The 25,074-nt window shown below is 43.5% G+C and overlaps 1 protein-coding gene across 2 annotated transcripts in view; it reads left to right on the top strand.

The window, feature by feature from the left end:
• STAT1 (signal transducer and activator of transcription 1) overlaps window positions 1–25,074 on the top strand; it is a 1,113,083-nt gene that overhangs the window by 117,641 nt on the left and 970,368 nt on the right. For both annotated transcript variants that reach the window (XM_073647949.1, XM_073647950.1), the window contains exon 4: window positions 9,213–9,311. In XM_073647949.1, the coding sequence (XP_073504050.1) occupies window positions 9,213–9,311 (99 nt within the window). The remainder of the gene's footprint in view (window positions 1–9,212; window positions 9,312–25,074) is intronic.

Genomic DNA, 25,074 nt, shown 5'->3' with positions numbered 1-25,074 from the left:
AATTGAACACTGCCCTGGGACAAGGACTTGCATGGGGGATAGTTGTAAGTCTGCATTTTTTGATGCGGCAAGGATCACTTCTGATGGGCACACTTTTAGTCAGTGACCTAGGAGTCAGAGATGCTTCCAGGGGTCTTCCCCATGCTGTTCCCATGTCTTTTCAGCACTGTATGCATGTGTCACACAGCACATGGCCAGATAAGGTTGTAAAATGTTAAAATGACATTTCCCGGTGAATGCATTTGTCACGGTTGAAAGCAATACAAAAGTGCAAAAAACGCATGAAAATTGCTACTTGTGAACATAGCCCAAGGTGTGGAGGAGTATTTTTGTTTTTGGTTATTTATTTTACCTTATACACAAGTCTTTACCCTGGAAAGGAAATACCTTAACATATTTCACAGGAAAACCGTTTCAGTTTCGTTTTTGAACGTTTTATTGTGAGCCCGTAAATGTGGCTTAATACCTCTGACCACGGTGTTGATAGCAGTGACCTGCGGGTCAGAAATGCTTCCTGGGACGATCCCCATGCTGCCCTCATGTCTTTTGAGCACTGTCAATATCGTTTTGGGCACTTTTTAGACTTTCTACAGACTGCCGGGTGTGCCGCCGCAAAAATGCTCGGGTCTCCCATAGACTAACGTTGGGCTCGTTGCTCGGGTTGAGCACCCGAGTATTACGGTGAGCTCGGCCCGAGCTTCGAGCACCTGAGCATTTTAGTGCTCTCTCAACATTAATGGTGGCCATTTTGAAGTCAGCCATTTTGGATCTTACTTTATTTTTTTCAATGGGAAGAGGGTCATGCGACACATCAAACTTATTGAGAATTTCATAAGAAAAAAAATGGTGTGCTTTGTTTTAACGTAACTTTATTCTTTCATGAGTTATTTACAAGTTTATTACCACTTATAAAATGTGTTCAAAGTGCTGCCCATTGTGTTGGATTGTCAATGCAATCCTCTTCTCCCACTCTTGACACACTGATAGCAACACTGCAGAAGAAATGCTAGCACTGGCTTCCAGTATCCGTTGTTTCAGATGCTGCACATCTTGTATCTTCACAGCATAGACAATTGCCTTCAGATGACCCCAAAGATAAAAGTCTAAGGGGGTCAGATCAGGAGACCTTGGTGGCCATTCAACTGGCCCATGATGACCAATCCACTTTCCAAAAAACTTTTCATGTAGGAATGCTCGGACCTGTCACCCGTAATGTGGTGGTGCACCATCTTGTTGGAAAAACTCAGGGATTGTGCCATCTTCAGTGCATAAAGAGGGCAACACATCATCATGTAGCAATTTGAGATATCCAGTGGAATTTAGGTTTCCATTGGTAAACAATGGCCCACTATCTTTGTACCCCATATACCACACCATACCATCAAGATACGAGATGTGCAGCATCTGAAACAACGGATACTGGAAGCCAGTGCTAGCATTTCTTCTGCGGTGTTGCTATCAGTGTGTCAAGAGTGGGAGAAGAGGGTTGCATTGACAATCCAACACAATGGGCAGCATTTTGAACACATTTTATAAGTGGTCATAAACTTGTAAAAACTCATGAAATAAAATAACGTTAAAACCAAGCACACGACTGTTTTTCTTATGAAAGTCTCAATAAGTTTGATGTGTCACATGACCCTCTTCCCAATAAAGTTGGATCCAAAATGGCCAACTTCAAAATGGCCACCATGGTCGCCACCCATCTGGAAAAGTTTCACTTCTCCCATATACTAATGTGCCACCAACCATTCCCATTTAATTTAGGTGTATCCATATAAATGGCCCACCCTGTAGATCGGAGTGGCTAAAGTGAGGAGCAGGAATCACCTCCGATCTAGACAGTTCAATGCTGTGGAGACTAGATCGTAGTTGCTGGAGTGAGGGCCTCAAAAAATCAACTGCGATCAAGAGACAACCTTGCAGTATTCAAATACATGGGCGGCGCCAGCAGTGAGTGAATGGGGTGCTGCCCATGACTGAATGAGAGAATCACACCCCTATGACTGAATACAGCAGGTAGGACAAAGTATATATAATGTTATAAAATCAATAGACTACCACCGATTTTAATGAAAAAAAGCTGGTTAGTGATGCACATTCCATCACTATCAACGCTATGGGAGCAGTATACATAGCAACTAGGATGTGACCGGTTCCCTTTTACCCCTTTACAACCCAAGGTGGTTTGCACGTTAATGACCAGGCCTATTTTTACAATTCTGACCACTGTCACTTTGAGGTAATTACTCTGGAACGCTTCAACGGATCCCCCTGATTCTGAGATTGTTTTTTCGTGACATATTGTACTACATGATTGTGGTAAAATTTCTTCGATATCACTTGCATTTATTTGTGAAAAAAACGGTAATTTGGCGAAAATTTTGCAATTTTCAAAATTTGAATTTGTATGCCCTTAAATCAGAGAGATATGTCACACAAAAGAGTTAATAAATAACATTTCCCACATGTCTACTTTACATCAGCACAATTTTGGAATTAAATTTTTTTTTTTTATTCGGAGCTATAAGGGTTAAAAGTTGACCAGCGATTTCTCATTTTTCCAACAAAATTTACAAAACCATTTTTTAAGGGACCACATCACATTTGAAGTCACTTTGAGCGGTCTTTATGACAGAAAATGCCCAAAAGTGACACCATTCTAAAAACTGCACCCCTCAAGGTGCTCAAAACCACATATAAGAACTTTATTAACCCTTCAAGTGCTTCACAGGAATTTTTGGTATGTGGAAGAAAAAAATGAACATTTAACTTTTTTCACAAAAATGATCTTGCTGTGGAATGCACGGTTCTTCTACTTGAACCATGGCAGGAAGTGCTGTTTGAGAAACTCAACATACATTATGGAGTTCATCTTCAGGGATCCTAAAAGGGCTGACAATCTCTCTCCCCATGATTCCAGCCCAAAACATTACTCCACCTCCTCCTTGTTGGCGCCGTAGCAGTGTTTGCATGGGGTGTCCATCAACCAGCCATCCTCCACTCCATCCATCTGGACCATCGAGATCATTTCATGCATGATAATGCCCCGTCTCATGCTGCACATAACACATCTGCATCTCTGGCTGCTGTGGGCATAAAAGGGGATAGACTTATGGTGTGGCCCCCATGCTCCCCTGACCTCAACCCCATTGAGAACCTCTGGGGCATCATCAAAATGAGTGTCTATGATGGCGGGAGGCAGTTTACATCAAAGCAACAGCTCTGGGAGGGTATTCTGTCCTCATGCAAAACAATTGAAGCAGAAACCATCCAAAACCTGACAAATTCAATGGACGAGAGAGTTCAGAAGCTCCTTTCGAACAAGGGGTCCTATGTGCAAATGTAACATCACTTAGAATAAAGTTTTGAGTTGAAAACTGTTTGATTTCAGTTTGTAATAACCTGCTAATGCTTATAATTTCAAAAATGACCATTTTTTTGTTCTTTATTAAAATTAAAAGGTTGAAAACTCTGCTGTGCATAATAATTTGGAACATGCATTTTGAGTGCAGTTTGAGTTTTTTATTTTTTTAAAAATATACTGTTATCATAGGCAGTTTGTACAAAAACCTTTCAATTGTACTCTAATAGTTATTTGACTGGAAAATTACAATGACTGCAATTCATATAGGTAATTTGGGAAAATCTGAGAAAATATTATTTGCATAATAATTTGAAACACAGTGTAATTATTCAAATACACAGACTCAATAACATGCAGATCATGAATGCAGAGTCTGTTGGTTTTCTTAGAATCTACTGAACCAACTGGTAAATTGTCTATGTTTGACACATGGTAATGAAATTTATACCAAAAACAGTTATTAATTCGGTTAGTCATATTGGACTGCTATTATTTTGAACACTACTGTACATATTCCCTGCCAGCGCCCAAGTAGTGGGCACGGCTTTGCTCCTTACACTTGTCTTGAGCAAGGCCGCGCCCTTACGATTGATGCTGCAGTCCAGTGTATGGAGCAAGGCCTAGACCGATGGCATGGGTTAAACTCCATAAACCACTTTCCTTCTGAATTGCACATAGCAAATTGGCCATGTAAACATATAAGAGTCCACACTCCTTTCTACCCTGCACTCTCTCTGATGAAGCAATAACACCAAATGTGCGTTAGGGGATGCAAGCACTGGTAATTATACTTTATATCTATGATCCGATGTGTTCTGATCTTGTTATTCATACTGGCTGACCATTTGTGTGGACTAGTACTCCTTGCACCACATTGTACTACCCTGATTGTACACACTTTGTACTTTTTACACGATTCCATCTAGTTATTAGCACAGGTCTCCTTTGGAGTGCAAAGAGTGTATGTACACGATAAGATAGCTCACGGACACATACAGGTGCTTCTCACAAAATTAAATTAAATTTTTGAGGATATTCTATTTCAGTTCTTACAATACAAAAAGTGAAACTCCTATTATATAGAGTAATTACAAACAGAGTGATCTATTTCACGTGTTTATTTCTATTAATATTGATGATTGTGGATTATAGCCAATGAAAACACAAGTCATTATCTCAGTGAATTAGAATACTTTTTAACACCAGCTTGAAGAATGTTTCTAAAATCCGAAATGGAGCCCCGGCCATGTATTGAGTGCATTTACTGAACATACATATGTTCAGTAAATGCACTCAATACTTGGTCGGGGTTCCTTTTGCATCAATTACTGCACCAATGTGGCGTGGCATGGAGGCGATCAGCCTGTGGCACTGCTGAGTTATGGAAGCCCAGGTTGCTTTGATAGCAGCCTTCAGCTCGTCTGCATTGTTGGGTCTGGTGTCTCTCATCTACCTCTTGATTCTCTAAAAGCGAGTTTTCTGGCCAATTAAGCACAGTGATACTGTTGTTTATAAACCAGGTATTGGTACTTTTGGCCGTGTGGACAGGTGCCAAGTCGTGCTGGAGAATGAAATTTCCATCTCCAAAAAGCTTATCGGCAGAGGGAAGCATGAAGTGCTCTAAAATTTCCTGGTAGACGGCTGTGCTGACTTTGGTCTTGATAAAACACAGTAGTACTACACCAGCAGATGACATAGCTCCCCAAACCATCACTGATTGTGGAAGCTTCACACTAGACTTCAAGATGCTTGGATTATGTGCCTCTCCACTTTTCCTCGAGACTCTGGGACCATGATTTAAAAAAGAAATGCAAAATTTACTTACATCTGAAAACACCACTTTGAACCACTGAACAACAGTCCAGGTCTTTTTTTCCTTGGCCCAGGAAAGATTCTTCTGGTGTTGTCTATTTGTAATGAGTGGCTTAACACAAGGAATGCAACACTTGTAGCCCATGTCCTGGATACGTCTTTGTGGTGGCTGTTGAAGCATTGACTCCAGCAGCAGTCCACTCCTTGTGAATCTCCCCCAAATTTTTGAATGGCCTTTTCTTAACAATCCTTTCAAGGCTGTGGTTATCCCGGTTGCTTGTGCACCATTTTCTACCACACTTTTTCATTCCACTAAACTTTCCATTGATATGGTTGGATACAGCACTCTATGAACAGCCAGCTTCTTTAGCAATGACCTTTTGTGGCTTACCCTCCTCCTTGTGGAGTGTGTCAATGAATGCCTTCTGGACATCTGTCAAGCCAGCAGTCTTCCCCATGATTGTGGAACCTACTGGAACAGACCAAGGGACCTTTTTAAACGCATTCCAAGCCTTTGCAGATGTTTTTGTTAATTATTCTAATTTACTGAGATAATGACTTTTGTGATTTCATCTGCTGTAAACCATAATCATCAACATTAACTGAAATAAACACTTGAAATAGATCACTCTATAATGACTCTATGTAATATGAGTTTAACTTTTTGTATTGAAGAACTGAAATTAAAATTTTGATGATATTTTAATTTTGTGAGAAGCACATGTAGTTGATGATGGGAGGTATGTATCAAAGAGATATGTGTCATCTGTGATGTAATCCTGAAATTTTGCTCTAGTGCATCTAAGCACGAATAGGATTGTTTGGTGTTCTGGGCCAGCTCTTACGGGTAGCCGAGAGATGGACGGGTCTTGCTACCCACATACCTCATTTCTGGGTGTGGTTAACATGTTAAAATGGATGCCATTGTTTGGCACATGGTCTGTGTATGGAGGGAGAAGGCTTCCTGTGTGTTGTCTCCAGACTGAGCCAGGGTACTGGACGCTATCCAGCCTTTGTGCCCACAGGGTTCAGGGTTCGCTGGCTCGGATATGAAACCAGTTAAGCCTGAGGAGGTATCTCCACACCCAAAGTCCGCCTGGTTTCCCTTCTGTGTTTTTGTGGGGGATGAGGAGGTAGTGTCCCCTGGGACTGACATTCCGGAGTTAGGGATGTGTCCAAAGCGCTGCTACGTCTGAATGATGGGCACAGAGGCTAAAATGTAAAAAAAAAAAAATTGGCGTGGGCTCCTGCTGGGGGCTGATATTAGTAGCCAGGGAAGGGGTCATTAGCCAACAATGTTCCCTGGCTATTAACATCAGCCCACAGCTGTTTGCTTAGCCTTTACTGGCTAGATTACAGGGGGACTCCAGAAAAAAATTCATGCGGGGTCCCCCTATAAAATCTAACCAACAAAGGCTAAACTAGACAGCTACAGGCTAATATCCATGGCCCCTTCCCTGGCTATTAATACTAGCCCTCTCCACGGCTATTAACCCCTTAAATACCGGGGACGTATTAGTACGCATATTTGCGTACTGCCCGTTCAGTGAGGGCTGCTGCGCTGAGCCCTCACTGAACGGAGCACATGTCAGCTGATTCTTACAGCTGACATGTGCCCGCAACAGTCGCGGGTGGAATCGCGATCTGCCCGCGGCTGTTAACATGTTAAATGCCGCTGTCAATCTCCGACAGCAGCATTTAACGCGCGCTTCCGGGTAGCGCGTCCTAAGCCCCGCCCACCGGCGACCCCGTCACGTGATCGCGAGTCGCCGATGGGCGTGCATGACAACCCAGGGTCTGCAGCAGACGCCTGTGGTTGTCATGATCTTGTCGCTATGAGCGCCACCTAGTGGTCGGCGCTCATAGCACAGGACCATTTCTGCTGCATGCAGGGGACCTGCTCGTCCCCTGTATGTAGCAGAGGCGATCGGATAGTTGCTGCTTCTAGTCTCCTATGGAGACTATAGAAGCATGCAAAAAGTAAAAAAAAAAAGTTTTTAAAAATATATATAAAAAAAATATATATAAAAGTTTAAATCACCCCCCTTTCGCCCCATTCAAAATAAAACATATAAAAAAAACCCACATACACATATTTGGTATCGCCGCGTTCAGAATCGCCAGAATTACGTTTTTTGGTCGCCGCAAAATTGCAATAAAATGCAATAACGGGCGATCAAAACATCAGATCTACCCCAAAATGTTATCAACAAAAACGTCAGCCTGGCGCGCAAAAAATAAGCCATCAACCAGCCCCAGATCACGAAAAATGGAGACGCTACGGGTCTTAGAAAATGGCGCTATTTTTTTTTTTTTTTTACCAAATTTTGGAATTTTTTTTCACCACTTAAATATAAAAGAACCTATACATGTTTGGCGTCTATGAACTCGTAATGACCTGTAGAATAAGAAGGGCAGTTCAGTTTTAGCATTCAGTGAACGTGGTAAAAAAAAAAAAATAAAAAAACAACTGTGGTATTGCACTTTTTTTGCAATTTTACCGCACTTGGAATTTTTTTCCCGTTTTCCCGTACAGGATATGGTAAAACTAGTAATGGCGTTGAAAAGTACAACTCGTCCCGCAAAAAATAAGCCCTCACATGGCCATATTGACCAAAAAATAAAAACGCTATGGCTCTGGGAACAAGGGGAGCAAAAACGAAAATGCAAAAACGGAAAATGCTCCGGGGCTTAAGGGGTTAACAACACCCCTCAGCAGTCCCAGAAATGGCGCATCCATAAGATGCGCCAAATGTGGTGCTTAGCCTCGCTCTTCCCATTGCCCTGTTGCGGTGGCAAGTGAGGTTGGTTTTCACATCAGCCCTGTATTGATGGCTGATGTGAAGCCCAGGTTAGTAATGGAGGGCGCCTTTTCAATAAAAACACGGCGAGAATAATGTATTTTAATGAAATAAAAAACACACGGTTCTTACTTTTTTTTTTTTTTAATGTACGCCTCCGCGAAGCCCTCGATCTCCTGAAAAAACGTAAAATAACAAACAACCATATTCCTCACCTGTCCGCCATCAAAGACGCAGTCTACGTACCGCCAACGAGTGTCCCGTGACGATCTGGGTCACTTCTACAGCTGTTATGTCAGAAATCAGGAAAAACAGCTGCAGGAATGCATTAAAAACGCATCGTGTGCACATAGCCTAAAAGTATACAAAAGATATTAGAAAGGGGACAAGACATTACAGTATATACAATTACATAAAAATAAAATTACTAGAACTGTTGTCATAGGAATGGCGCAGATCTTAAGAACGGAAGCACTCTGATTACGAAATGGTGCAGTCTTACAGCGAGCTGTATCTCCCAGCATTGAACAATGGCTCTAAGCCAGAAACCACTTTTACCAGGGACAAGTCACACCACTTATGAACTCAGATGGGGACGTTAAATAAGATGCGGATCAGGAGATCCCCAATCTTAAGGATATTTACCCACCGGGAGGTCTCAGGTGGGAGATATTAATGCCATATTTCCGATTATGATTTTAGCTTTCTGTAGGTATTAGGCATGGCATATACAACTTTATCCATCTGGCCCTTATTAATTCTGAGCCGATGCGCAGACCATACAGCGATGCAAGTAAATACGTTGTATTCACCACGATATATCCCACAACTATAGGTCCTACACCTGTCCGAAAAAAAACATATTCATATCTGATATCTGGCTCCATCCAGGCTGCCTGTGTTGTTTTGAAGAAAGAAAAATTTATTTACACAGGAAAGAAAAGTATCACCGCACAGCCTGTTGTTTTCTGCTCTGCATCAATTACCTGTTTACAATGCGGAGGCCATAGAACAAAAGAGGTCAAAATGCAGTGTTGGCCCTTTTTCATTTACAATTCATAAAGAAGCCATGCTTCTGTGCTCAGTATGAGGGTGACATGTCCCCTCTCAAGAGATGTCTTATTAGATTGGTCCTATTTTACCATTGCTCTTATGACAGTACACAATACCGTTTAGTCAGTGTATTCATATATATTATTTATATATATTTTATTTTTTATTTTTTTTTGTAGGATTTATTCCAAGAGGATCCTGTACAAATGGCAATGATAATCTTCAGCTGTTTGAGAGAAGAAAGTAAAATTTTGGACAATGCTCAGTTATATACAAAGGTATTTTTATTATGCGTCAGTGTAACAAGGGAGACTTTAATTTAAAGGGTTATTCTGGTTAATAAGATGCTATTGATTATCCACAGGTTATTTTAAAACTTGTAATCCAGGTGGGTTCCCATAATGGGCACCCTCAAAGAACAAATGAGTTGCAGAGCTCATGCTCTAAAGAAATTACCCTTTTCTAACGATTGTGGGGTCCCGTGGTCAGACCCCAACAATCTAGAGTTTATCAATTATTGTATCCTTTGGTGAAGTGACAGCTGCTTTTTACCAGACTACCCATTAGGGCACGTTCAGTATTTGGTCAGTATTTTACCTCAGTATTTGTAAGCCAAAATCAGAAACACATCAACACTTTTGCATTTTTCACCCACTTCTGGTTTTGGCTTACAAATACTGAGGTAAAATACTGATTTGTGAGCATGGCCTTAAATAGAACCTGACACTGGCTGCATGATCTCAGCCAGGTATGTTAACATACATTAATAGTTGCCCTGGTAGCTTCTACCTGCCCTGTGCCCTATATTGACAGGTCTTTGCTTATACTTTGTAAGTAGTCACAGGCCTGTCAATCCAGGGCTGCGGTCAGGGACCTGCATGTCCGACTAATTCATAGCGGGATCTCGGTGGCCATACAGCCAGTGCCTGACACATTCTGCCCAAGGATTTAATATTTTTAGTTATGTGCTAATTCTTATATTCAGATTTTTTTCAGCCTATAATGTTTATGTACAAAGAATTTGGGTTTTCTTGCATTAGAAGAATTAAAGTAAATTCTAGCTCATAAGAACGTATTACATCTCCATGCTACAAGTTGTCAGCAGTTGCCTTGAAAAAGTATTCGTAAGCCATGAACTTATCCACATTTTTTTCATGTTACACCCACAAACCGAAATGCATTCTATTGGGATTTTATGCAATATACCAACACAAAGTGGCAAGTGTTTGTGAAATGTTAAGGAAATGATACATGATTTTCTAAATATTTTAAGAATATGATTCTGAAAATTGTGATGTGCATTTGTATTCAGTTCCACTGAGTTAATACTGTGTAGGACCAACTTTTACTGCAATTACTGCTGCAAGTCTTTTGGGGTATGTCTCTTCCAGCTTTGCACATCTAGAGGCTAAAATTTTTGCCCATTTTTCTTTGCAAACTAGCTCTAGCTCAGTCAGATTGAACGGAGAGCGTCTGTGCACAGCAATTTTTAAGTGTTGCTACAGATTCTATTGTATCTCTGGCAGTACTGTATGTTTAGGGTCATTGTCCTTCTGGAAGGTTAATTACGCCCCAGTCTCAAGTCTTTTACATCCTTAAAAAGATTTTCCTTCAGGATTGCCCTGTATTTAGCTCCATCCATCTCCCCATCAACTCTGTCCAGCTTCCATATCCCTGCTGAAGAAAAGCATCCCCACATTATGTTGCTGCCACCACCATGTTTGATGGTAGGGATGGTGTTTTCGGGGTGATGTGTCGTGTTAGTTTTCTGCTACACATAGCGTTTTTGCATTTAGCCCAAAAAAGGTTTTCTTTAGTCTCATCTGACTTCAGCCGCTTCTACATGCTAGCTGTGCCCCCTACATTGCTTTTTGCAATCTGCAAACTGTATTTCTTATGGCTTTCTTTCAAAAATTGCTTTCTTTTTGCTTTCTCCATAAAGGCCAGATTTGTGGAGTATACGACTTTTATAATTGTCCTGTGGACAAATTATGCCCCTTGAGCCGTGGATCTCTGCAGCTCTTCCAGAGTGACCATAGGCCTCTTGGTTGCTTCTCTAATTAATGCTCTTGGTAGGTTTGCAGTTGTGCTATATTCCTCCCATTTTTTGGATGATGGATTGAACAGTGCTCAGTGAGATGTTCAGAGCTTGGTCTATTTTTTTTTTTTTACAAGCTAAACCTGCTTTTACTTTTCTTCTCAACTTTATGCTGACCTGTCTGATATGTTCAAAGGTTTTCATGATGCTGCTTTATCCCTAATATTCTCAAACAAAACTCTTAGGCCTTAATGGAGCATCTGTAGTTATACTGAGAATAAATTACACACAGGTGGACTCAATTTACTAATTGTGTGATTTCTAAAGGTAATTGGTTACTCAAGGTTTTATTTAGGGATATGAGACAACAGGTAGCTGAAAACAAATTCATGTCACAATTTTCAGATTTATATTTTTTTCTATTTAGAAAACAATGTATCATTTCCTTTACATTTCACAAATACTTGCTACTTTGTGTTGGTATATCACAAAAAATTCCAATAAAATATATTTGCGTTTGTGGGCGTAACGTGAAAAAAAATGTGGAAAGTTCACAGGGTATGAATACTTTTTCTAGGCACTATATAATAATGCAGCTCTTGTAGCATACTCTGAGGCATTGCTTCCAGAGTAAAGTAGCTACTGGACACTGTACAGTAGGGAGGCACACAGAGTGCCCATAACTGTAGCAAATCCATGTGGAATGATGAATTCACAAGATGAGGAAATCAAATAAAGGATCTTATTAAATGGTTATAAAGAAGAAGCACATGAGTGACATATGTCAAAGTGTAGCAAACAGCCCTTTAACATTTTGCATGAACCATGAAAGTGGACAAAAACTTAAAACAATAATAAATACACATTTTTACATATTAAATATAGATGAAAAAAAAAATCCTCTCTCTTATGTATGTAATGAGTGCTCTGAGATTACATTGGGATTACATTGACATACATTGGGATAATAAACTTATATATATAAAAAAAAAAATTGGGGGTTGGATTTCAACTAATTCTGAAACTGCTGTACTAATCTGTAATCATTAGAGTTAAGTATAGTGCCACAACGGGTTATGATATCCTGTCAAGGGTTTCGAGAACATTTGGAAGGCAAGCATTATATACATTTTTTATATAATAATAATAATAATAATTTTATATAATAAATAGAGAAAATAGAGAAACATAAGTTAAAACCAAAATGAATACAAGCATTTCTCCATTTGCAATGCCATCAACATATATGAATGCAGATGTGTATCTATGGGTGGGCAGGCGGAGCATGTGGCCCGGGCTCGGCCAGCAGAGGGTCGCAGTCGGGCCGCCAAGTCTCTCCCCTATCAGTTGCATCCCCCCTCCCCTTTTCTCCCCCGGACTGACAGTCGACCATTTTCTGAGGCGGCTGTCAATGTGACAGCCAGCTCAGAGAAGCTGCAGCACACTGGCTCCCCCTCCCAGTGAGCAGTTGTATTGCGTCTTTCAGACGCGAGTACAATTAAAGCCCTGACCGCCTCGTCAGAGTTACATCAGCATGATCAGGTCATGTAATCATGCTGCTGACATCACTTGCCGGCGCTACAGAGGCGCCCATTGGTGGTAACTGCTCTGTGCTCCAGAGCTGAAGACATGGAAGATATGTTGTAATGTAGGGGAGATTTATTGTATGTGTGGGGGGAGGTTTAGCGTGGGGGGAGATTTATTGTATGGCTAGGGGGAGAATTAGTGTGTGGCTGGGGGAAGATTTCGTGAGAGGGGAGATTTATTATATGGCTGGGGGGAGATTGTGTGGGGGGAGGGATGGGGGAGATTTAGTGGGGGGATGGGTGCGGATACAGTATGGGGAATTTGTTAGAGTGTAAATATATGAGGAGACAGTATGAGGAGGGAGGGGGAAATGCGTGAGGAGATAGTATAAGGGGAGAAGAGTGTGAGTGGGCACAAAATAGAGACTCAGTAGTGTTGGGGAGTAGCATGGGGGACAGTGTAAGGTCACGGCCAAGAGGGAACAGTAAGCCAAGGAGGGGATAGTGTGATCAAGGGGCTTAATTTAAAAATTGGGCCCTATAGAGGAGACAGTGTGAGAGGACAGTGTGAAGAGGGGGCCCAGTATGGAAAGGAGAGGACAGTGTGTGGGTCATATTTTGTGCAGGAGCAATTATTTATTTAGGGGCTCAGGGTAGGGCAGATATTTTTATTCAGGGGCATTATAATGACTGTTATCTTTAACCCTTTCGCAACCTTGGGATTTGTCGTTTTTGCATTTTCTTTTTTTGCTCCCCTTGTTCCCAGAGCCATAGCGTTTTTATTTTTTGGTCAATATGGCCATGTGAGGGCTTATTTTACCAGTACGTCCATCATAACGGCACGACAGGAGTTAAGTCCTCTGTTCCTCTAGGGACAGGAAACACATGAGCGGTTAAAAGCCCCCCCCTCCCTCATCACACCCTCAGTGTTTTTCCTGTCCTTAGCAGGACAGGACGCTATGGAGAGGTTCTCTGAAGATCGAAGTTACCTGAGAGCCAGGGGGATCGGGGGGGTCTGAAAACTCTCCCCTTCCTTCGGTCCAGAGGCTCTTTGCTGATACCCCACTGCGGGGTCCCTCAGCCATAAAGCCGCTGTATCCCCCGGACAGGGGGCTCTGAGCGTTGCACTGACACGCCGGCATTGTTATGAAGGGCCGGCGTGTGCTCCACGGAGGATCGCGGTGTAACTTCCGGCCGGGAGGCAGAGTCAGGATGGCGGACATCCTCTTTGGGCCGGCGTGCGTTCCAGGGTGGAGCGCACGCCTCATGGGCTTCTCCTTCCGGCGCCCAGAACGCACAGGTGCCCGGAGGCGGTGGTGAGCCTCCAGGGCATTAAGAATGGATATCGTTGGGGGTGTGGCTACCACCTGGATCAGGTAAGACCCTATAAAAGGATACACCTCAGCCACACACACTCTGACACCATGGAATACAATCCTACACGGTCAGAAGCCCCTTCAGAGTCCCTGGGCAGTGTGAGTACAGCCTTAGGCCCTTCTCTTGGTTAAATCAGAATAATCTAGGACAAGTCTTTATAGTAAATCTCCTGTGTCTTTTTTTATTTTTATTTATGGATTTGGATAGGGGAACCCAGAGGTCTGGATCTTCTTCCAAAAAATCAAGACGATGTGTAGACTGTAACACGAAGCTTCAGGACTCGTATAAAAAGCGGCTGTGTAAAAAATGTATAGCCGAGGTCTTAAAGGAAGAAAAAGCTTCCTTTTTGACGGATATAAGATCTACGATCCGTGAGGAGGTCCAGAGTACAGTCTCGAGCCTCATGCCTTCCCGTACACAGCAGTCACCCCAAGTAATTCAACCCTCTCCTCCCCAGAAAAGACCTAGGTGGGGGATGGAACAGGTGTTTGAGGAAGGAGAATATTCAGACTCTGCATCAGAGCACAGTCTAGAAGAGGATGAGGATCGCTTCTCTCAGTTACCCTCACAAGAGAGAAAGAAATATATCTTCTCTACGGAACATACGGATGAACTATTAAAGTCCGTTAGGCATACTATAAACTTGGAGGACACTCAGGTCTCCCATTCCAGACAAGATGAAATGTTCGCAGGTCTGAGAATTCAGAGAAACAGAGTGTTCCCTGTAAATGAGCATTTAAAATCAATGATTATGGAGGAATGGGAAGAAGTGGAGAAAAGACTCATTGTGCCAAGAGACTTTAAATCCCGTCTTCCTTTCAATCCGGAGGACAAACTTTGGGAGGAAATCCCTAAAGTAGATGTCCCAATAGCGAAAGTGGCTAAAAAACATCCATCCCCTTTGAGGATTCGTCTTTCCTCAAGGACGCAATGGATAGGAAGGCAGAGAGCATGCTCAAGAGGAGTTGGGAAGCCTCAGCAGCCGTAATCAAATCAAATATCGCTGCCACTTCAGTGGCAAGATCCATGTGCCTTTGGTTGGACGAGCTGTCAGATCAAATTAGGTCCGACTCCCCTGTAGAAATGCTATCAGACTCTCTTCCCATGTTAAAGCTGGCAACGCAATTCATGGCTGATGCCTCGGCCGAATCGGTCAGATTCGCAGCTAGATGTAGTATACTATCTAATACCGCTATACGGACATTATGGCTAAAAACGTGGTCGGGGGATAGCCACTCAAAGAATAAACTGTGCTCAATTCCCTTTTCTGGTGCTCGGGTCTTTGGTTCAGTGTTGGACGTGATCCTAGAAAGAGCATCCGGTAAGGAAAAAAGATTTCTCGAGGATAGGGTTAAAAGATACCGGCCTTTTCGTGGAACCCGTCGGTCCCCTAAACGTGATTACAGGGTAAGGGTAAGACGGGGAGATGGTCTTACAGAAAGGGAGGAAAGGACAGAGCAGATCAGGTCGCCTCTGGAGCCCCAGCTAGACCATGACGCCATTGGAGTAGGGGGCAGGCTTCGTTTCTTTCAGGACAAGTGGGCGTCCATTACAAAAAATCAATGGATTCTACGTTCCTTAGGGGAAGGTTACAAAATAGACTTCTCCCATACTCCCCCTCGTCGTTTCCAAATCACTCGTCCTCGCTCCCCCGTAGATTTCAGAAGTCTATGGCAGGCTATATTAGCCCTTCAATCCCTACACGTAGTAAAAGAGGTACCCCCTTCAGAGCAGGGTTTAGGCCATTATTCCTCCCTCTTCTCGGTGTTAAAACCCTCAGGCAAACGCCGTACGGTTATAAACCTCAAGCCCCTAAACCAGTGGGTGGAATACAAAAGGTTCAAAATGGAAACTATAAAAACCAGCATTCCATTGATAGAGAAGGGATCGGTAATGTGCACCCTAGACCTCAAGGATGCATATTACCATGTTCCAATTCACCCAAGGCACCAGCAATACCTAAGGTTCGCTCTAGAGCAAGAGGACACAGTACACCACTTTCAATTCACTTGCCTACCCTTCGGTCTGTCCTCTGCCCCCCGAATATTCACAAAGGTTATGACAGAAGTAGCGGCCTTCTTAAGAACACAGGGGATTGTAATCATCCCTTACCTGGACGATATATTGTTGGTGGCAGAGTCAGAGTCTCTTCTTCTCAGTCAACAAAAGCATACGATCAAAACCCTGGAATATTTGGGGTGGAACATCAATTGGGAGAAGTCAAGCCTCCATCCAAGTACTACAAAAGTATTTCTAGGGGTACTTTTAGATTCCAGTCTTCAAAAGTCCTCCTTGCCCCAGGAGAAAAGAGAAAAAATAAAATTGTAAATTTGCAACTTCAAAAAGCGAAAAACTACCTCAATCAGATATGCCATGCGGATCTTAGGCTTGATGACTTCATGCTTCCCCAGCGTAAAATGGGCACAGGCCCGTTCAAGGCCATTGCAGAAGTCGATCCTGTCAGTTTGGAACAGACAACCGTCAGGATTAGACAAAAAAATGAGACTGTCAAGGGAGCTAAAAAACTCTTTCCTGGTGGACATTCCCCTCGAACTTAGAAAATGCAGCAGACTGGATCCTTCTTCCTTCAATCCAGATCCATACGGATGCCAGCCAAAAGGGCTGGGGAGCAAGCATAGGAAACAGATATCTACAAGTGATGTGGCCCAAAGAGATACAACTCAGGTCGTCAAATTTCAGGGAGCTTATGGCAGTCTGCGAATCTCTTCAAAGATGTCAACATTTGATCAGAGGAAACCACGTAAAAGTTTTCTCAGACAACAGCACTACCGTCTCGTTTCTTCGTAGACAAGGAGGTCCAAGAGGAAAATGGTTGCAATCCTTGGCGGCAAGAATTTTCCACTGGGCAGAGAGAAATGTTCTTTCAATATCAGCTATTCATCTAAGGGGATCTGAAAACGTGGTAGCAGATTTTCTCAGCAGAACAAGAGTTGGGCCCTCAGACTGGGAACTAAATCCAGATGTTTTTAATAAAATCATTCAACAGTGGGGCACCCCGTCTATAGACCTGTTTGCGACCAGGAAAAACAGGAAGCTGCAGCGCTTTTTCTCCTTGAACCCGGCCGACAGCCCTGAAGGAATAGATGCCCTTTCTCAATCATGGGGAACAAAACTGGTGTACGCCTTTCCTCCAGTCCCTCTCATCTCAAGAGTACTAAGGAAAATCCAACAGGAGAGGGGAGCTCTTATCCTGATAGCGCCTTACTGGCCCAAAAAGAGCTGGTTTCCTCTGCTACACCGGATGTCGGTGGATCTCCCATTCAGGCTCCCAGCCAGAGAAGATCTTCTATCGCAGGGTCCCTTGTTACATCCGAACATCCAATTCCTCCAGCTGACAGCATGGAACCTGAGAGGCGGATCCTAGCCTCTAAGGGCTTTTCTCAATGAGTGATTACAACTCTCCAAGCCTGTAGAAAACCAGTAATGTCAGCCATCTATTCTAGAATCTGGAGACAGTTCTGTAGCTTTGTAGGTGAGTCTGTGGGAAATTCTTCACGCCCTAATATTCCAAAGATACTGGATTTCCTCCAACAGGGGTTCGATAAGGGTCTGAGACCAAATACGTTAAAAGTTCACATCTCGGCCCTAAGTACTTTCTTGGACTACTCCCTGATAGACCACCCATGGATATCAAGGTTCATAAAAGCAACTTCTCTTTTAAGACCTACGATAATGAGTCTGGTACCAGCGTGGGATCTGAACCTTGTGTTGACAGCTTTATGTAAGTCTCCCTTTGATCCCCTGGAAGAAACATCAGTAGACCTGCTTTCTATGAAATCAGCCTTTCTTGTGGCAGTTACCACAGCGAAGCGGGTAGGTGAGATCCAGGCTCTCTCAGTTCTGGACCCATACCTCAACATTCTGGAGGACAGATTGGTTCTTAAACTGGATCCCTCCTTTCATCTTAAGGTGGTGTCCAGTACTAACCTGAATCAAGAAATAATGCTGCCATCTTTCAGCCAGTTTCCCAAAAATGAAAAGGAAAAATCCTTCCATACCTTGGATGTCAGGTGGACAGTTATTCGGTATATAGAAGTCACAGCTCCCTGGAGGAAGGACTCAAACCTGTTTCTACAATTCTCGGGTGTGAATAAAGGCAAAAAAGCTTCTAAGCCGACCCTTGCAAGGTGGTTAACAAGGACTATCGCCCTCGCATATGAATCAGAGGGGAAGGATCCACCAATTTCTCTTAAAGCTCATTCTACTCGGGCAATCTCCACTTCTTGGGTGGAGAAAGCTGGAGCATCAGTGAGCCAAATTTGTCAGGCAGCAACCTTGGCCAATATATCCACATTTAGTAAACATTATAATTTGGATGTATTGTCCAGTCAACAATTAGCCTATGGCCGTAAAGTCCTTCAGGCAGTAGTCCCGCCCTAAATGTTCCATTTTTTAATTTGGTATGTCTCCTGTCGTGCCGTTATGATGGACGTACTGGTAAAATAGGAATTATTCCTACCGTTAATTACGTTTCCATGAGTCCATCATAATGGCACCGTATTTCCCGCCCTTGTTCTTGACACTAATGTGAATGTAACATTGGTATATGTATATAATAAAATAGAGTTGCATCCATCCTGGTTTCAATGATTAGTACAAACACTGAGGGTGTGATGAGGGGGGGGGGCTTTTAACCTCTCATGTGTTTCCTGTCCCTAGAGGAACAGAGGACTTAACTCCTGTCGTGCCGTTATGATGGACTCCTGGAAACGTAATTAACGGTAGGAATAATTCCTATTTTTTGCGGGACGAGTTGTACTTTTCAACGCCATTACTAGTTTTACCATATCGTGTACGGGAAAACGGGAAAAAAATTCCAAGTGCGGTGAAATTGCAAAAAAAGTGCAATACCACAGTTGTTTTTTATTTATTTTTTTTACCACGTTCACTGAATGCTATAACTGACCTGCCATTCTTATTCTCCAGGTCATTACGAGTTCGTAGATACCAAACATGTATAGTTTTTTTTTATTTAAGCGGTGAAAAAAAATTCCAAAATTTGGTAAAAAAAAAATATATATATAGCGCCATTTTCGGAGACCCGTAGCGTCTCCATTTTTCAGGATCTGGGGCTGGGTGAGGGCTTATTTTTTGCGCACCGGGCTGACTTTTTTATTGATAACATTTTGGGGTAGATCCGATGTTTTGATCGCCCGTTATTGCATTTTATTGCATTTTTGCGGCGACCAAAAAACGTAATTCTGGCGTGTAGAACTTTTTTCTCGTTGCACCGTTTACCGATCGGATTAATTCTTTTTTTATATTGATAGATTGGGCGATTCTGAACGCGGCGATACCAAATATGTCTATGTAGGTTTTTTTTTAATTATTTTATTTTGAATGGGGCGAAAGGGGGGTGATTTAAACTTTTATATATATATATATATATATATTTTTTTAAAAACTTTTTTTTTTTTTTTTCACTTTTTGCTTGCTTCTATAGTCTACATAGGAGACTAGAAGCAGCAACTGTCCGATCGCCTCTGCTACATACAGGGGATCAGCAGATCCCCTGTATGCAGCTGAAATGGTCCTGTGCTATGAGCACCAACCACTAGGTGGCGCTCATAGCGACCAGCTCATGATAACCGCAGGCGTCTGCTGCAGACCCTGGGTTGTCATGCCCACCCATCGGTGACCCGCGATCACGTGATGGGGGTCGCCAATGGGCGGGGCTTAGGACGCGCTTCCCGGAAGCGCGCTTTAAATGCCGCTGTCGGAGATTGACATGTTAACAGCCGCGGGTGGATCGCGATTCCACCCGCAGCTGTTGCGGGCACATGTCAGCTGTAATAATCAGCTGACATGTGCTCGGTTCCGTGCGGGCTCAGAGCCGGAGCCCTCACTGAACCGGGGGACTACAGCCTGTGCGTACTAATACATCACAGGCTGTAAAGGAGTTAAGGTCATCGTGTGGGGATGTACTGGAGAAGACCGGAGAAGATAATAATCTGCAGAGACGAGCTGTGGAGTCTGGACAAGATGAAAAAAAGAAAGAAAACAACTTTAGAGATGTTAAATATCAGGTACCTGGATGTAAATGTTTTTTGTGATGCTGGCTAATTTTCATGATTTTATTTATGTTAGGAGCTGTAATGCAGCGGCTTGCGGCATTACTGTAATGGTCCAGGGTGTGTTCTGGCTGACCATGTACCTCTCCCTCAGAGGGTCTGAGCACATGACTGTGACATCAGCACAGGTCCTGTGCACACAGAAAGACTGATCACATGACTGTGACATCAGCACATGTCCTGTGTGCACTGGAGGATATATAAATCTTGGTGCTTTTGAAACAGTGTGAAAGGCGTGAGGCCTGTTCCCTGCGTGTGGGACACCGTTAACCTGGAGAGGCTTAATGAGGCCTAGAGAGGCCTGGTGAAGCCTGAAAAGCAGAGGCTGGATCCTTGTGTGTAAGAAATGCCAGTAGCCTTGGAGGGCAAGAGGCTTGAAAGACAAGAGTCCTGAAAGGCAGAGGCTGGATCCCTGTGTGTGTATAAGAGATGGCAGTAGCCTTGGAAGGTACGAGGGCTGGAGACCCCCATCTGGGAAGCCGTAAAGCCACAGCTGTGGCAGAACAAATCTGATGGAAATCGCTAGACCTGGCAAAAGGTAAAAGTGGTGTGTTATATGAGAATTGATATAGTTACTTTGCGGAAGGCTCTAACTGGAGCCAAGTGGGCCTGTCTGCCACTTGAAAGGCTCTTGGATGTTATGTGTGTAAACATGCCGGTGAGCCACTGAGATGGACTGTGTGATAAGCAGTTATGAAGTGTAATAAACTGATGGATTTCATATTACTGGAAAACGTTGCAGGTGTGCTTTAATTGACCCGGTGAAGCGAGTGTCCCCCAGCGTGATGATTAGCGCTGCCTTACATGTGGTTGGAGAATGCGGGCAACTGCAGTCCGGTTGCTAGAGGCAACTGCAGTCTGGTCGCTAGGGGCAACTGCAGCCTGGTTGCTAGGGGTAACGGCACAGGACGACTAGTGTGGATACAAGCATCTTGTTGTGGCTCGGCAGGGTCACGAAGATTAAAGCATCTTGCTGTAACTCGGCGGGGTTACGAAAATTGTCCTCGCACTCAAACCTGGTTTACTGTGGCTCGATAGGGCCATGAAAAATTTTCGGGGAGAGCGGTGTGAAGTGTCTAGTGTCAATAGTGTACCACGATGGCTGTGAATGGAGCAGCAAATGAAACTGAAGCTATTGAGCGATTAAAGCCGGTTAAAACCGCAGCAGGTATTTGAGAAACGTCTACAGGACATGGTGCAGGAACGGCGGGAGCTGTTGGCACCGTATAGAATGGCGGCAGTGGACCATTCTGTGAACTCTCTGGGGGCACCAGTATTGTCCCAGAGTGCCCGGGGAGGTGCTAAGAGATGTTGTGAACTGAGTCCTAAGACTATTGCTGATTTGTTTTTTAAAAATCCCCCTACATTTGTGGGTGTCCAAAAGGTGGCGGAGTCTCAAAAGGGGGCTTATTTTCAAAAGAGCATGGAGTATAGAAAACCAAAATTTGTTACTGGTTGTGGGTTGGTACGGCCTAAAAATGACAATTGGACCATTGATAACGGGGTAGCTCCAGTAGAAGGGGTTGACGTCAAATTGGGAGGTGACTTGTTGGTACACAACACCATGGGGAGCGACACAGACCCCACAACTGACGGTGACGCTGCGCCGGCTCGGACGGCTATTTTCCTGTAGATCACTGTGCACCCTCCGCCGCAGCGCTGCACATCCACTCTGCCTCGCCGCCGCTCTTCTACGTCGGCCCTAATTTCCCGCTATACCACCACCGCAAGTATCTGGTAAGGTTCAACCATAACATGCACCCCCCATTTTCCTCCTAAATTTGGGGGGAAAAAAGTGCATCTTATGGTCCGAAAAATGCGGTAATTAAACAAGTAGGCGGGATTTCTTCTCGTACCCCGGACGGAAACACAGCGTAACCCACAAGTAATAAAAAAAAACCAATTTTACTGTCACAAGACCGCTAATATGGGACATACAGGTAAGTATAGATCCACATTTCTATCACCTGTATGCCTATATTTGCGGTCTGATTAGTCCCAGGGGGTGGCAGATTCTTTTAACTTAAGGCTATGTACAAAAAGATTGAGATATAAAGTGGCAGCAGTGCATATAAGTAAAGATTCAACATTGAATACATGCAGCCATCATGCAAATGGGTAGGAGACAAGGGTCCGTGCAATGTCTGTGTAGCACCTCTGCACGTGTTTCGCCCACTGGGCTTCTTTGGCCTCCTCTTTTGCCTGGCACATTTTTGGGGATTTATAGAAAACCCGCCTTTTTAAGAGCATAAAACACCAGATGAACCTTTCCCAGATGACATCCCCAATCTGGGCTGAAGATTGCCATATCATCCAGGTATGCTGCATCATCATTCTTATGGGATGTGAGGATCTGGCCCATGGCCCTCTACAAGGTGACCGGAGCTCCCTGCAGTCTGAACGGTGTCTTGAAATGTTGGAAGCAGCATTCGGGTGTAGAGATAGCCGTATTTTTCTTGGCTTCTTGTGACATGGGAATTTGCCAATATCCCTTTGTTAGATCCAAGGTGATTATGTACCTTGCCGGCCTAAGTCTCTAAATCAGCTCAACGACACGCAGTATCGAATATTAATCTGTCAAGATATCACAGCCGGGAAGGTCATACAGAACCTACTTATTGTGATCTATGGGTTTTATACAGGCTGAATGAATGCCTGATTCTTCTAGTGTATGGATTTGGGTGCAGTTTACAGAACCAATAGAATAGAACTATTACATTTTATATTTAATCCATAACGATAGGCTGTGTTTATAAAAAAAATATACAAAAAATGGTACAAAGGGGAGAAAACGGTACAAAATATACAGTTACATAAAATAAAAGGATAAACCAAGGAAACTTGCTTAACCTGTCGTCACAGCAATGGCTTCAGATTTATGGATGGAGGCTCTCCAGGGAAAAACGGACAGCACCCACAGTGAATTGTGCCTGCACTTACTGACAATGCCCAAAAGTTGCATTTGCCTTTTATTAGCTCCTAAGTTTACACCCTCATACCTCCCCTTCATGACTCCTTAGAGGATTGGATGTGGGATGTGGCTTCAGTTTCAGAAAATTGAGATTCCTTAAATTAACCATATCTTTGCTCTGGAGAGTCGCATGTCTTCAATATCAACATCATATTTTCTTTCATTTTATCTCTACATAGAGACCAAATATGACAGGTGTAGCCTCATCTATCAGGTATCACGTATTCAATTGAGAGGATTCTGGTCATTGCACAGTGAGTTGAAACTTTGCTTTACAGTCTCAACTTAATCACGTTTTCGAAAATATGATTTTCCTATCTATTGGATTGACTCAGTTCATGCAAACCTCCCTTCTTACTTTCTAGTCAGCACACCATGAGAATCCTAGATCTTTACAATTTTAGACTCTCTTATTTCTATCATATATCTAATACACATTTCTGAAGCAGGGTCTCCATGAAGATTCCATGGTTACCTAATTCCAAAGGAGAGGGTCAGCGGCACAGAGCGAAATTTGAAGACAGCCGGCCAAGTGCAAGCTCTTTTCTCAAAGGAAAAATATATATCTTTGTACCGGGTTAGCCATTAGATCCGCTTTTATCATGGATTTTAATTTTCTCCATGACAGCGTCAAACTTGGAGACTTCGTTTAGCTCCTGATAATCATTACCTCCATTCTCCATCAGGTTTTGGATCAATAACAATCGTATTAGACCACCTATTCTTAGATTCCTCAATCACTCCAAGATTCTGTATGCACTTCACTTCCTTGGAGATCAGCTATTGTGTCGTCTTCAATGTCCCCTTCTGGCTTAACCAACAAACTTGAAGTTTCAACGGGGTCCCTTTCTTGCCATGCCTTGATGCTTAGCAGCACGAGGGGATTATGAAAGTGAGAGGTGGAAGCGATTAACTGGCAGCAGGGACAGGACTTGCAGTACCTTAGGATTTCCCAGTGACATCCGGGCCAGTAGAACCTCTGCCTGATCCATTCTTGGGTTTTGTCAACACTCAATGGCCACCCAAGACATGTGAATGGGCCCTGTCCAACACCCTCAGTCCCTTTCTGTACAGGATCCTGGTACCAACAATTGCTCCACCATTTCCTCTCTGACCTTAGTATCCCGGTACAATAAGTCCCCACTCATCATAAAATAAGGAAATCTGGAGTCAGCCCCCAGCTCTTGTGTTATGCCGTTTAGAACAGTAACATTATTGAATGCTTCTTTTAGTCAGGTCCCTATGTTGGGGGGACCCAAATTTTTCTCTGGTCACCCCTATCTCAGGAATGTCCGTTTCCAGGGATACTACCTCATCTCTCATCATTACACAGGAGGGAAACCCGTCAGTCTCTGGGGTTGGTGAGACTTCTTTAGGGTCATCCTGTCTCTTACCCAAGCAAGCAAGGTCTCTGCTCCTCCCCCACAAGTCCCAAAACAACACAAAGTCCCGACTTAAGATAATTTGGTGCAAAAAATCCTGGACCATACCGACCTCATGGAACGCAGTACCTCGGGCCGTCCCAATGACCGCTCTGGCCACCGGATAGAGTATCCCCTTGAATGCAGCGGATGCTCCCTTTCTTCCCAGGGATGATTTGGAGATGGAGTGTGGCCCTCACGACGGTCAGCAGCTCCCTGAGTCTAGTAGTCCAGTCATTTGCAGACCATTCAGTTTTTCAGGACAAGCATGGGGCCCATTGCCGAGTGGACAGTCCAAACTGCAAACCATATATGCGTAGAATGAACATCGGCATCCCATGCTACAGTCCATTTGCTTGCTCGTCAGGGGACAATGGGCCACTATATGACCTTGACATCTCCAGCAAATTATATACCCCGATAAGACCCTCGGCATGACATCCGTCACCCCCTTAGACTTCGGACGCCTCACCCCCTTTTTAGCCTCCGCCTCCCCTGTATGGAGTGGGTTTCCTCCTCAAGGTAACCTAGACCCCCTGATACCTTTCGACCAGTCTGACCAAGTCAACGGCATTCTGGGGAATCTCCCTGTGCAACCCAAGTCTGCATCAGGCTT

The sequence above is a fragment of the Phyllobates terribilis genome, unplaced genomic scaffold (genome assembly GCF_046119375.1).
Source record: "Phyllobates terribilis strain yellow unplaced genomic scaffold, ASM4611937v1 Scaffold_9__5_contigs__length_417890890, whole genome shotgun sequence".
Lineage (NCBI taxonomy): Eukaryota > Metazoa > Chordata > Amphibia > Anura > Dendrobatidae > Phyllobates > Phyllobates terribilis.
Note: the sequence above shows the minus strand (reverse complement) of the source record. Positions and strands in the feature narration are given on the sequence as shown.